At 38.9% G+C, this 12,920-nt stretch overlaps 1 protein-coding gene across 1 annotated transcript; it reads right to left on the bottom strand.

Moving 5' to 3' along the window:
- Positions 1–4,240: 4,240 nt before the first annotated feature.
- On the bottom strand, positions 4,241–9,052 carry LOC139388781 (cytokine receptor common subunit gamma-like). The gene is made up of 8 exons (XM_071135698.1): positions 8,828–9,052; positions 7,789–7,882; positions 6,833–6,999; positions 6,537–6,673; positions 6,226–6,397; positions 6,028–6,127; positions 5,800–5,869; positions 4,241–5,675 (listed from the first exon to the last, which is right to left on the bottom strand). The coding sequence occupies exons 1-8, from the start codon at positions 8,925–8,927 to the stop codon at positions 5,454–5,456; spliced, it is 1,062 nt and encodes a 353-aa protein (XP_070991799.1). The 5' UTR covers positions 8,928–9,052; the 3' UTR covers positions 4,241–5,453.
- Between the last annotated feature and the right edge of the window lie 3,868 nt (positions 9,053–12,920).

Here is a 12,920-nt window from a genome sequence, read left to right as displayed (position 1 = left end):
AAGAAATTGTTCTTAACTGACTTGCCTAGTTAAATAAAGGTTAAATAAAATAATAAAAATGTCACGGTAAGTCAAATCAAATTGTATTTGTCACGTGCCACCTTACAGTGAAACGCTTACTTACAAGCTCCTAACAAACAATGCTTTAAGAAGTTAAGAATTTTTAAAAAGTTAAGTAAAAAATGGATAAGTAAAAAAAATAAAATTGAAAATAACAAATAATAAAACAGCAGCAGTAAAATAACAAGCAAGGCTATATACAAGGGGTACCGGTACAGAGTCAATGTGCCGGGGGGCACCGGTTAGTCGAGGTAATTGAGATAATATGTACATGTAGGTAGAGTTAAAGTGACTACTTATAGATTATAAACAGAGAGTTGCAGCAGCGTAAAAGAGATGTCTGGGTATCCCTTTGATTAGCTGTTCAGGAGTCTTATGGCTTGAGGGTAGAAGCTATTAAGAAGCCTTTTGGACCTCGACTTGGCGCTCCGGTATCACTTGCCCTGCGGTAGCAGAGAGAACAGTCTATGACGAGGGTGGCTGGAGTCTTTGACAATTTTTAGGGCCTTCCTCTGACACCGCCTGATATAGAGGTCCTGGATTGCAGGAAGCTTGGCCCCAGTGATGTACTGGGCCGTACGCACTACCCTCCGTAGTGCCTTGTGGTCTGAGGCCAAGCAGTTGCCATACCAGGCAGTGATGCAACCAGTCATGCTCTTGATGGTGCAGCTGAAGAACCTTATGAGGATCTGAGGACCCATGCCAAATCTTTTCAGTCTCCTGAGGGGGAATAGGCTCTTCAGGACTGCCTTAGTGTGTTTGGCCCATGATAGTTTGTTGTTGATGTGGACACCAAGGAATTTGAAGCTCTCAACCTGTTCCACTACAGCCCCGTCAATGAGAATGGGGGCGTGCTCGGTCCTGGTAATCCATCTGGCCCAGCGGCCTTGTGAATGTTGACCTGTTTAAAGGTCTTACTCATATCGGCTATGAAGAGCGTGATCACACAGTCGTCCGGAACAGCTGGTGCTCTCATACATGTTTCAGTGTTACTTGCCTCGAAGCGAGCATAGAAATAATTTAACCCGTCTGGTAGGTTCGTGCCACTGGGCAGCTTGTGGTTGTGCTTCCCTTTGTAGTCTGTAATAGTTTGCAAGCCCTGCCACATCCGACAAGCATCAGAGCAGGTGTAGTACGATTCAATCTTAGTCCTGTATTGATGCTTTGCCTGTTTGATGGTTCGTCGGATGGGACTTCTTATAAGCTTCCGGGTTAGAGTCCCGCTCCTTGAAAGCGGCAGCTGTAATCCATGGCTTCTGGTTGGGGTATGTACGTACAGTCACTGTGGGGATGATGTCATCGATGCACTTATTGATGAAGCCAGTGACTGATGTGGTGTACTCCTCAATGCCATCAGAAGAATCCCGGAACATATTCCAGTCTGTGCTAGCGTAACAGTCCTGTAGCTTAGCATCTGCTTCATCTGACCACTTTCTTATTGACCGAGTCACTGGTGCTTTCTGCTTTAGTTTTTGCTTGTAAACAGGAATCAGGAGGATAGAATTATGTTCAGATTTGCCAAATGGAGGGTGAGGGAGAGCTTTGTACGTGTCTCTGTGTGTGGAGTAAAGGTGGTCTAGAGTTTTTTTTCCCTCTGGTTGCACATTTAAGATGCTGATAGAAATTAGGTAAAGCACCTGTTGTATACAAATACAATTTGATTTGATTACATTCTTGAAAACAAATGAAGTTAGATACAATATCAGATTAAATTTACAACATTATTTGATATACTGTATATGAAGTGTCAGCTGGTCAGTCAATTCCAATGTTTAGATTTTAGCATGTAAATCTTGGTGGGGAAAACTCCCCACATTTTTTAAAACATTTTTTTATTTATTTAACCTTTTTTAAAACTAGGGTTAAGAACAAATTCTTATTTACAATTATGGCCTACCCCAGTAAAACCCGGACAACGCTGGGCCAATTGTGTGCCGCATGACAGCAAAGCCACTACACAACACAACACTAAACAATATATTAATTTCACTATAACGGTGGCAAACGGTGCCCAAAAACGGTTAGGGCCTACATAAAGCTGTCCCAACAGATCTTTATTTTCAGCACAATGTAGTGCATCCTTAACACTGCTACACCTGGCTATCAGCGGAGCCTTGAATGGCAGCAAAACAGTTAATTTAGCCTCATTTACTGCCTTTAAAAAAATGTATAACAATAACAAATGGGGGGCATATGAGCAGACAATGAAAGCCTTTACAATAGTCGATGATTACATTTCTCAAAAACAGGCTATAGGTTACATGTGCATCACAAAGTCAGAACAGTAGGCTACATTTTGAGGGGGAAAGGTATCAAATTATTAGGGTGAGGCACATGGGCTACTAACAGTTTACTACACAACACACATTTAGTATTACTTTTTTAGCTACAGTAGACATATCTCCCTGGCATATTACATCATTTATGCGGCAGCATACAAGACATTTTTGGACTCACCCTGTTGTTCTGTGCTCACTTGAACAGGAAGGTGGCACGGGGGTCCTACATGGGCAATTTTTTTCATCAAATTTTGTAATCAAAGGATGGGATTCTCTGGATTTATGGTGCTTTCAAGACAACTGGGAACTCGGAAAAAAAGAAGGTTGAATCATGACATCAGTGATTTTCAGGTCTAGAAAGAGAGCTCTAGAAAGAAGCCCAAGTTCCCGACTTGGAATTCCGAGTTGAATGACTGTTTTTCGGAACTCGTTTTTTTTTAGTTGGATGACTGTTTTCCCAATCGGAGCTAGTTTTTTTCCAAGTTCCCAATTGACTTGAACTCACTGAAGTCTGAGATTTCCCAGTTCCGAGTTTCTAGTTGTCTTGAACGTGGCAGAACTCATGCTGGATTGACAGCATGCCCAATGTTGAATGTTTATCCTTTTAAGCTTGGAAAGAGACCCTTAAACCCAGACCACGCACCCATTCCACTTAATAGCAGGCTAGTGATTGCTTTGCAATGCTTGCAGTTAACCACTGATTCCTTTCAAACCACTCATTGTTGGATTTGTGATTTCTAACTTGTTGGGTAATGTTTTTGTCCAATGGCTTATGAGCACTGATACCTTTGATCTATAATTTATATTCATAATTTTTCTTCATATGACAAGGATTGAAAAGGATTTGCCAGCTAAGATTTTGAAAGTACGATGTTGACATAATCAGTCCAATCACAGCTACGGTAGATTTAACGTGATTTGACGTCATTTATCTGTGGCCAATTATTATAATATTTTTTTATTTAACCTTTATTTAACTAGGCGAGTCAGGCCAATGACCTTGACACTTCTTGGATGGGCACCTCTAATGTAACTCTATGGCAGCACCCAAGGGTCTAGAATTTTCTATCTCTACCCATAGATTTTATGCTGATGTAGTGTCATCATGACTGACAGAACACTAAACCAATCAAGGCGCAACTAGAGAACCTTAACAAACCCTACATTCCATATTTTCCGCTGGCTGCCCCACCACCACAGAAAGCCCTGAGCTAGGCTGAAACACCTGCATTTTGGAGCTGCCTTACATGCTGACCAGACCGCTCGTGCACATGCATGCATGCACCATCGTGCACATGTTGATTTTGTCCACCCACACCAGACACAATCAGGACACGCAAACAAACTCTGAACCAACTATATTCATTTGGGAACAGGTCAAAAATTTAGCTAGCTAGCTTGCTGTTGCTAGCTAATTTTGTCCTGTGATATAAACATTGGGTTGTTATTTTACCTGAAATGCATAAGGTCCTCTACTCTGACAATTAATCCTCAGATAAAAGGGTAAACCGAGTTCATTTCTAGTCATCTCTCCTTCTTCAGGGCTCTTCTTCTTCTTTGGACTTTATATTGCGGTTAGCAAGCAACTTTAAAGTGCATTGTCATCACCAACTGGACTGGAATGTGGACCCCAGTTCATCTTTCAATCACCCATGTGGGTATATGCTCCTAAAAATCAATGAGGAGATGGGAGCGGCAAGACTTGCAGCGCATCAAGTGTCACAAATAGAACCAAGTTCTATTTTATCGCCTGGCTACACAGACACTCGTTGACTCTCGCGAGCAGTGTGGGTTCAATGATTGAATAACATGTATGTGTACAATTATTCCGCAAAGCTCGCGCACGCGATGCGAGCGGTGTGGTCAGCATGTTACTCAAGAAAGCAAAAAATGAGACCATGTTTGTCTGCAGCTTTATTATCTCAATGACTATGTTATTTTTTTTTTACATTGTTTGCAAACTGATATGACTTAAAACACGTGGGGCACCTGCCCTGAATGACAGGTCGCCACTGGTAGGATTACAGGATATCATGCAACATTAGGAAGCAACGTTTATCATATTTATTTAAAAGGAAATAGGCCAATAGCCTATAGTAATTTTTATAGCAGTAACCCCCACTTGGAAACAACATTTTAAAGAAAATACTATTACAATCAGATTTTAAAAAACAGATTAAAATAGACCTTATGGAACAGCGGGGACTGTGAAGAAATATACACAAAGGTACAGACACAGGCATAGGCACACAAGCGCTAGCACACTCACTCTCCACACATGTACATTGTAATATTGTTGTATGGTGGTATTATACATTTTGTATTGTAGATATGCAGTGGTGTAATAATGTTGTATGATGTACTGTTTTATCTTTTGTACTATTTTATAATTTGTTTTATATGTAATGTAAGTGCCTTAATGTGTTTGGACCCCAGGAAGAGCAGTGGGTATCCCTAATACATTTAAATACAAGCTCCTTTAAAATACAATTTTAATGAAGGTATAGGCTAATATTCCACATTTCAGATGCTCCCTCTATTCCAACGAGATACAGTGTGCAATAGTACAATTTAAATTTCACAAGGGATTGTTTATAATATTAAAACTGTCAGCTGAACACTCAATCAATTCCAACTATGTTTAACCCTGTGCTAAGATCATTTTTTTCATTAGCTTGTATATGCATAGATGTCTTTTTTTTATGACATTATTAGAACCATTTTAGACATGCACGCTCATAAGTAGCCTAGCTCATAATCCTACGCTATATTGTATGTGGTCAGTTTGTGTAATTAACAGCGTTTCTTCTCGCAATAGGAGGGTATGTCATTATTGCAATGTTCAGTGCATTTTACGTTTTATTCTCTCTCAAAAATCGATGCTTTTAAAAATCTTACAAATGGTTGAACATCAAACAAAAATGCTTGCATTTATTACGAATTGGGTGCCGTAATATTAAGGATGTTCATATGTTAAAATTCAACAACAAAAAATATGATAGAAACTGCCTTTAGCCCATGCATACACCCATCTAATACGTATTATCAATGAGGGGGAGCAAGCAAGTGCACACCTAGGGGAGAAGGGTAATTAGAATGCAGCCATTGTAAGTCTCATTCAATACCAGCTTGTTCATTTTCACTTGTGACAGGAAAAGTGGAAGCTGAGGAGGAGCACGTGGACAGGCAATCTGACTGGTCTGTTAGGATGGAGAAGTTGCTCTCAGATTCACTGACGCTGCCAGTTTGTGGAACCAGACTGTACTCACGAACAGGACAGGCAAGCTCAGTGAAGTTAGACTGGAAGCAAATGTCCTTGGAGATTTGACGCCAGGCCTTTAAAGGTAAAGGTTACATGTAATATGTGAGATATAAGATGGGATTTACACTGTAGATAACAGTAATAGAGAAACAAAGATTATAATGAAGTGCAATGCATGGGACCAGGGATAAATATTACCTCTACATTCTCATCTAGGTTCTTTCCTGGATTAGGCACAATGGGAATGAGGATGAATCTCAGTCGTTCTCTACAAAGAGACAGGGTCAGTTCAAAATCAGAGTATCACTTTTTTTCAGAGGAAAAATGGAGGAGACTGATTTTTTTTTTTAAAAGTAAACTATACCCCTTGATTTTTGTCTTTATTTGGGGCCTAAGTGTGGCGTTAACTTCTGTTGGCAAACCCACCTTTCCCTGTAGACCAGCATGCAGGCCAATATGAAGAGTGTCATGGTACCCACTAATGACAATACTGGCTTCCACACAGACATTGAGCTGCCAGATATGTCTAGGCCAAAGAGAAAGGTTGACATAACAAAGTCCTGACAGAAGTCTGAGCACTACTTTATAACCATAAAGCAAAGCAGAGATTTTGTATGTATTTACCTGTGATGTTATTTCCCTTCATGGAATCCCATTGAATAGGCTGACTCCATTCACTCCAGAACTTGGACTCGCCACACATGTCGTTTACTCGTGCTCTCACTTGAAACTCATACCGACTGCTCTTTAACGGGAAAGCCACAGCATACTTCTGTTCCTTGCTTGGAGTAGATGTCTGAAGAAACAAACAAAAAGAGTGGAGGAGAGAGAGAGAGAGTTCTTTCAAAGATTTGTCCAGCATTTTGTTGAAAAATGACCAGTAGGCTACAGTGTCCAAACAGTGGTCCAACTCCTGAGTCCTGACCCATGCCCACCTTCCACTTGTCGCTGTTTATTCTGTAGCGAACTTCACTCTCAATGCAGAAGGTGTTCTTGCTGTTGTTCCAGTACAGATTCAGCTCTGGGTCTTTGTTCATCTCAACTGACAGGTTGACAGGAGGGTAAAGCTTCACTAGAAAAAGCATTAAGGAGGGTAAAATGTTAACGACACATCAAATGAAGACTGAAATAGGAAAAACACAAGTTAAAAAGCCTAAAGATGACTATTGCTCTTCATGTTACATGCTGTTCTGTATGTAAGGTTCTGATTTGATTGAGAAAAAGAACCTACCCATGCTTTTCAGGTTATGGTCCTGCACATAACTGTTGTTCTGATGGACCAGCTTGGTTTTCAGTGTTCTAAACCTGTCAGACTTGTCATAGGACAGTCTACATCCCACAGCATAACTCTCCTCCTGGAGATATGTTGTGCACTCCTCCATATTATCTTTGATGAACCTAAACACATACCATGTGAAATTGATGGATGATAATTAGTACCAAAGCACAGATATTCAAGATTTGACAGAGATACACAGAGATACACATACAATGAAAGCATTTTATGTATCTAGTCCCCCCATTTGAAAAAGTCTTGAGTATTTGGGCAAATTAACTTATGTATTATAGTAGTCAAAAGTGACTAACTTGTTGGATGCATTTGCAGTTTGTTTTGGTTGTGTTTTGAGTTATATTTTGCCTAATAGCAACTGAATGGTGAATGATGACTGGAGTAATTTTCTTTCTGTGATAAGATGTTTCTGAACACTTCTAAATTAATCCTGATAATGCCATGATTAAGAAAATAAATTATGAATAGTGATGAGTGAGAAGGTTATAAAAGATACAACAAAACATACTAACCTCTCACCATTACCAATAACAGGGGAGGTTAGCATTGTTAGGGGGTATGATCTTTGTGCCTCTGCAACCTTCTCACTCATCATTTTTCAGGATTCATGATTATCCATAATCCATATAGTATCCACATTAATGTAGAAGTGTCCGGGGACATCTTAATTTCTTAATAACAATAAAAGTTACTCCAAAATGACTTAATACATTATTCACCATTCAGTTCCTATTGGGCTAAATATAATCCGAAATACAACCAAAACAAAATGCAAATGCATTAAAAGAGTTTGTAGAGTCACAAGGTTGATGTGGTCATTGAGTGCTAGGAATTTGGGACCAAATACTTGGCAAGCATTTTGGCAAAGACCTCAACACCCATCACATTGCACTAACCTGCTGCTGAAAAATGTGAAGTTGACCTCTGGGATGCTCTGTTCACTCCAGATGCAGTTGACATAATCCAGATTAATGATCAGGCAGTTTACATCTGAAAAAATGGAACAGAACTTGAAAATCTGTTTCTAATATGACATTACACCGAATCTTTTAAAGGGGAGCTGTGTTATGATATCAAGATGAGTTGCATAATTACATTGGGTGTTTACAGTGTTTTAAGAGACAAATCAGATAATATATATTAAGGGTCTATACCTTCATGTATATCATGACTAGAGTACTTTTCCACCATCACATTGTATGTGAATGTATGAGACAAGATGGATGGCCATGTTACAGGAAACCACAAAGTAGTTGACGTCGATCTCAGACTAGCAGGGGACTTTTGGTGTCGCATCAGCAATAGAAATGGCACATGAAACTTTACTTTTCAGATTATTTTGTGTTTCTAGGAAGTTCTGTAATAGTTTGATCAAATAAATTGCTATAATACCTGGTATAAAGTGTAATTTGTTTATTATTTGATGACTCTCAAAGAAACAGAAGGGTAATTAAATTGGTATTATGTTACATACCTTACATACCAGGTAAGTCAATGTACATCAATTCAATAAATATAGTTCAACCAAAAACGTGAGTTTTTGGAATGTAACGACTATATATTCCTGTACATAGATTACTATGTGTCATAGTCTAAAACAGTTATTAATAACTGGGGAAATATATATATATATAATTTGCTGAAACACTTTTGTGAACATTGAAAAAAAATTCAAGACAAATGTCAACTGAGCGGAAACCATCCATCAACACGATAGATTATCTTCTGATCATTTTATCTTATTAACACAAATACATGTAAAAAAAATTATAATAAATCCTACAAAAATTATCTAAGATTAAAAACAGTATCAAAAGTTAAGGGCACATTGGCCGGATGTGTTGTTGTAGCACCAGGTCTTAAACAGGTTGAATAAATTAACATTAAAATAAATGGCACAGGTGTAGCATCATTATTCCAACAGAACAATCTTACTGGGGGTGGAGGGAGCCTCATATCCTTGGAGAGAGATGAGGAGAAACAACCAGCTTCCAACCATCTTCATGTCAAAATGGATGACAGTGGGAATGAACATAACCAGCTATACTCTAACGTATTTGTGTATGGCTGCTCAGTGACTTCCTCTTTTATCCCCTTTAGTTTAACATTTTTTTAAACAGCCATGGTAGGCGTTACATTTCCTGTTCCACTGGCCACATCCTTAAATCAATGAAAAACACAGAAAGACAAACTACAGAAAATAACATTACAGGGGGATTGCACAGACCATTAATAATCTACAACTATAAAGTAAATTAACTATGCACGTTCATTAACAGTCAATAGGTAAGCGATAAACACAGAAGCTTTGTGTGTTGTTATGTGTTAATAACATTTAGACTACGTTACCCAGCAGGCTATGCGGGCGCGGGAGTTGGTTAAAGAATGCCTTGCATGGCTAAACATGGAGTTGTCTAGCTGAAGTATATGTTCATTAAAAGTAGTTAAACCTACGCCCCGGTTTGTCATTATATAAGGAACAAACATAACATGGTATCAGATTGGTAGTCGCTATGACGAGACAGAGAAAAGAAAGGAGTAACTCTGCAAATTTCCGCGACGAAAATTGAACATGCTACCTACCACAAGTCAAGTGACGTGAGTAGTCGAAGATGCTTGCTTGCAAGAGCGAGGACAACAAATGATTTAAGTAATAGTCCTGTACAAGCTATTTCCATAGCTGGTAAATAAATTATTATAAGCCAGCTGGCTGACGATACTACACTTTTTTTTCCTGAAACCAAATTCCCATATCGATCAATGTGATACAATCCTTTTCCAAAGCTTCTGGTCTATATCTTAACATTAATACATGTGAACTCATAGCTGTCAAAGATTGTGTGACACCTTCATATTATGGTATTCCAGTAAAAGAAGAACTTACATATTTAGGCATAACCATTACAAAGGATCAGAAGTCTAGAGGCTTACTACATTTGAACCCTCTTATTAAAAAAACCCAGAAGAAACTAAATTAATGGCTACAGAGGGACTTATCTTTAAAAGGTAGAGTCCTAAAACCATGGCTGAAGGTATCTCTAGACTAACATATGGTGCTCTGTCTTTATATCTTGACAGTAAAATAAGCAAGGAGATAGACCAGATGCTTTTCAACTTTCTTTGGAGAAACCGTACCAATTACATTAGGAAAAGTGTTGTAATGAACACTTATGAGTATGGTGGACTGAATTTTCTGGACTTTACTACTTTAAATAATACTTTTAAGATCAATTGGATAAAACAGTTCCTAAGAAGACTCACTTCTATCTGGAATGTTATTCCTCATCATGTCTTCTCTACTTTTGGTGGCCTTAACTTCATGTTGTTTTGCAATTATAATATTGACAAAATTCCAGTGAAACTTTCTGCTTTTCATCGGCAGGTTTTCTTGTCATGGTCCTTAATTTATAAACACAACTTTTCTCCACACAGATATTATAAATGGAATAATCGGGATATATTGTATAAAAATACCTCTCTGTTTTTAGAATATTGGTTCTGAAATAATATCCTATTGGTGAGCCAACTGGTAAAGGCAGAGGGTCTTTTACTCAGTTATAAAGAATTCTTATCACTTTACAAGGTCCCTGTAACACCTAAAGATTTTGCAATTGTTTTAGATGCCATTCCCTCAGGTGTTGCTATGTTATTCAGGAACGTGTCAAGACCTGACCCTCGGAGCCTACCTTCTATTGACCCTGTTGACTCATCAGTAGGAAAGATTTGTTTCTCTTTTGATCCATTCAACAACAGAGCGATACGATCCTTGTTTCAGCAGGATGTTGTATGTCATGCCTTATTGGAATGGATTTATTGATAATATCTGTTGGAAAAAAGTTTGGATGTTGCCACACACATACCTATGTAACGGATGTGAAACGGCTAGCTTAGTTAGCGGTGCGCGCTAAATAGCGTTTCAATCGGTGACGTCACTTGCTCTGAGACCTTGATGTAGTAGTTCCCCTTGCTCTGCAAGGGCCGCGGCTTTTGTGGAGCGATGGGTAACGACGCTTCGTGGGTGACTGTTGTTGATGTGTGCAGAGAGTCCCTGGTTCGCGCCCATACGGGCGAGGGGACGGTCTAAAGTTATACTGTTACACCTACTTGTTAACAAAATTTTCCTTTAAAATTATTCATAAATATTATCCTGCCAACCACTATATTTAAGGAAAACATCAACTCAAATTGCTCCTTTTGTAATGACCACCCAGAAACAGTGTTGCATCTTTTTTGGCATTGTATGCATGTAAGAAAACTGTGGCAAGACATCAGTAGGTTTATAATTGAACACATTTATGAAGATTTTACACTAATGTGGAGAGATGTACTGTTTGGATTCTTTACATACAATAGAAATAAGCGGAAACATTTTTATGTAATTAATTTCATTATTCTTTTGGCCAAATTTCATATACACAAATGTAAATTTACAAACAAAAAAACACATTTTCGTACCCTACAAAAAGAAATTGAACTGTATTTAAAGACGGTTAAATGCTCTACTAACAAAAAAGCTGTTAGAATTGTAAGTATATGCATGTCCCTTAAGGTCCTTGTGTAATTGTAATGTGGTATTGTACCCCCTAGATCGATTGTCTATTGTTTGTAATCTATGTATGCTTGTGTTCCCTCATGTGCTTTATGTATTGATTTGTTGTTAATAAAAAAAATATTTAAAAAAGAGCGAGGACAACGAGCCGCAGCAGCGAGAGTGACAGCAGCGAGAGCGAGGCTGCATTGGAATCTGTTGACGAGCAAGTTGATGAGCAACATACTGAATGAAGTAAGGGAAATTGACACTCTTCCTGTTATGAGGATTCTGTGTTATGCACTATATCCCGTTACCATATATGTGATTGAATATTATCTGCTGTTGGCTTGTGTGGATGTATGTGTTTTGCAATATAGCTGACTTGAAACATTGTTAACAGTTTCAGGGCCATGGGCCTTTCTCATGATGGAAAAATACAGAATAACATGAAGACAGGACCTGTGCAATGAGTTGGGGGGGCACATTCAGAATGTAGTGTTGCGAGAAGAAACGGTCTTTTGTTAGATAACAGGAGCCAGGTGCGAGATAACGGTATCGAGCATGAGCGCATAGATATTCTTCACACCAACAGTTACATCTATCAACTGAAGCGCTTAGGGGGCTGGAACCAGCCTCTGCGCCAACAATCAACGATAGGCTGGGTGAGTTTAAACCACGCCCAGTCTCTACTCTGACAGGCCGGCTCGGAAGCAGGAACTATTTCTGTCAGGGTATATTTATAATATCTTTGTCAAGAACAAGTCAGTTCTCTGTTTGCCCTGCGAGGTGGGACAGAGAGCCCGTATATACGAAAATTGCATTTACCACTTATTGCTTAGCTAATAAAAAATACATAATATACAATCGGTGACTCATTGTCATATTTATCCTGATACCAGATTCGAATTGACGCAACTCTAACACTACTTCTATGCAGTTAACAGGCAATTTACCTGACAATTGGAAAGCAGAGATTCAATATCTACCTAGCAGCCAGTGGTGCAAGGGGAAATTATGACAAATTGAAAGCTTCCATTTTTCTGCATGTTATTGGAGAGGATGCATTGGACATTTACAATAGCTTTCAGCAAGGCGAGGCAAACTTGACATTGACTGTGCTAATGGCTAAGTTTGAGGAGTACTTTGTACCAAGCCAGAGCGTCACGTTTGAGAGATACAAGTTTTTCTCTCATGATCAGAAAGAAGGAGTCAGTTTTGACCAGTGTTTGACTGAGCTGAACACACTGAGCAAACCGTGTGAATTTGAAAAGCTGAAAGACTCACTAGTGAAAGACAGGATCGTCTGTGGCATACTTGATAATGGACTCAAGGAGAGATCGCTGCGTGACCAAGATTTAACTTTTAACTTTGGATAAAGCAGTGAATATGTGTCGAGCAGCTGAAACCACCAGAGCACAAGCTAAAGAGCTGTGCAGGGATGAGACACACAACGCCTTACAAAACAAAAACAAGCAAAAGAGAGAACTCAAAACACTA

This window comes from Oncorhynchus clarkii, chromosome 29, assembly GCF_045791955.1.
Source record: "Oncorhynchus clarkii lewisi isolate Uvic-CL-2024 chromosome 29, UVic_Ocla_1.0, whole genome shotgun sequence".
Classification (NCBI taxonomy): domain Eukaryota; kingdom Metazoa; phylum Chordata; class Actinopteri; order Salmoniformes; family Salmonidae; genus Oncorhynchus; species Oncorhynchus clarkii.
Note: the sequence above shows the minus strand (reverse complement) of the source record. Positions and strands in the feature narration are given on the sequence as shown.

Bases quoted from the DNA above. Each gene is read 5' to 3' on its own strand.
- LOC139388781 (XM_071135698.1), bottom strand. From the start codon at position 8,927: ATGTTCATTCCCACTGTCATCCATTTTGACATGAAGATGGTTGGAAGC. The intron at 6,674-6,832 runs GTAGGTTCTTTT...TGCTTTTTCTAG, and splicing joins CCATAACCTGAAAAGCATGG to TGAAGCTTTACCCTCCTGTC. The intron at 5,870-6,027 runs GTGGGTTTGCCA...GTCTCTTTGTAG, and splicing joins ATGCTGGTCTACAGGGAAAG to AGAACGACTGAGATTCATCC.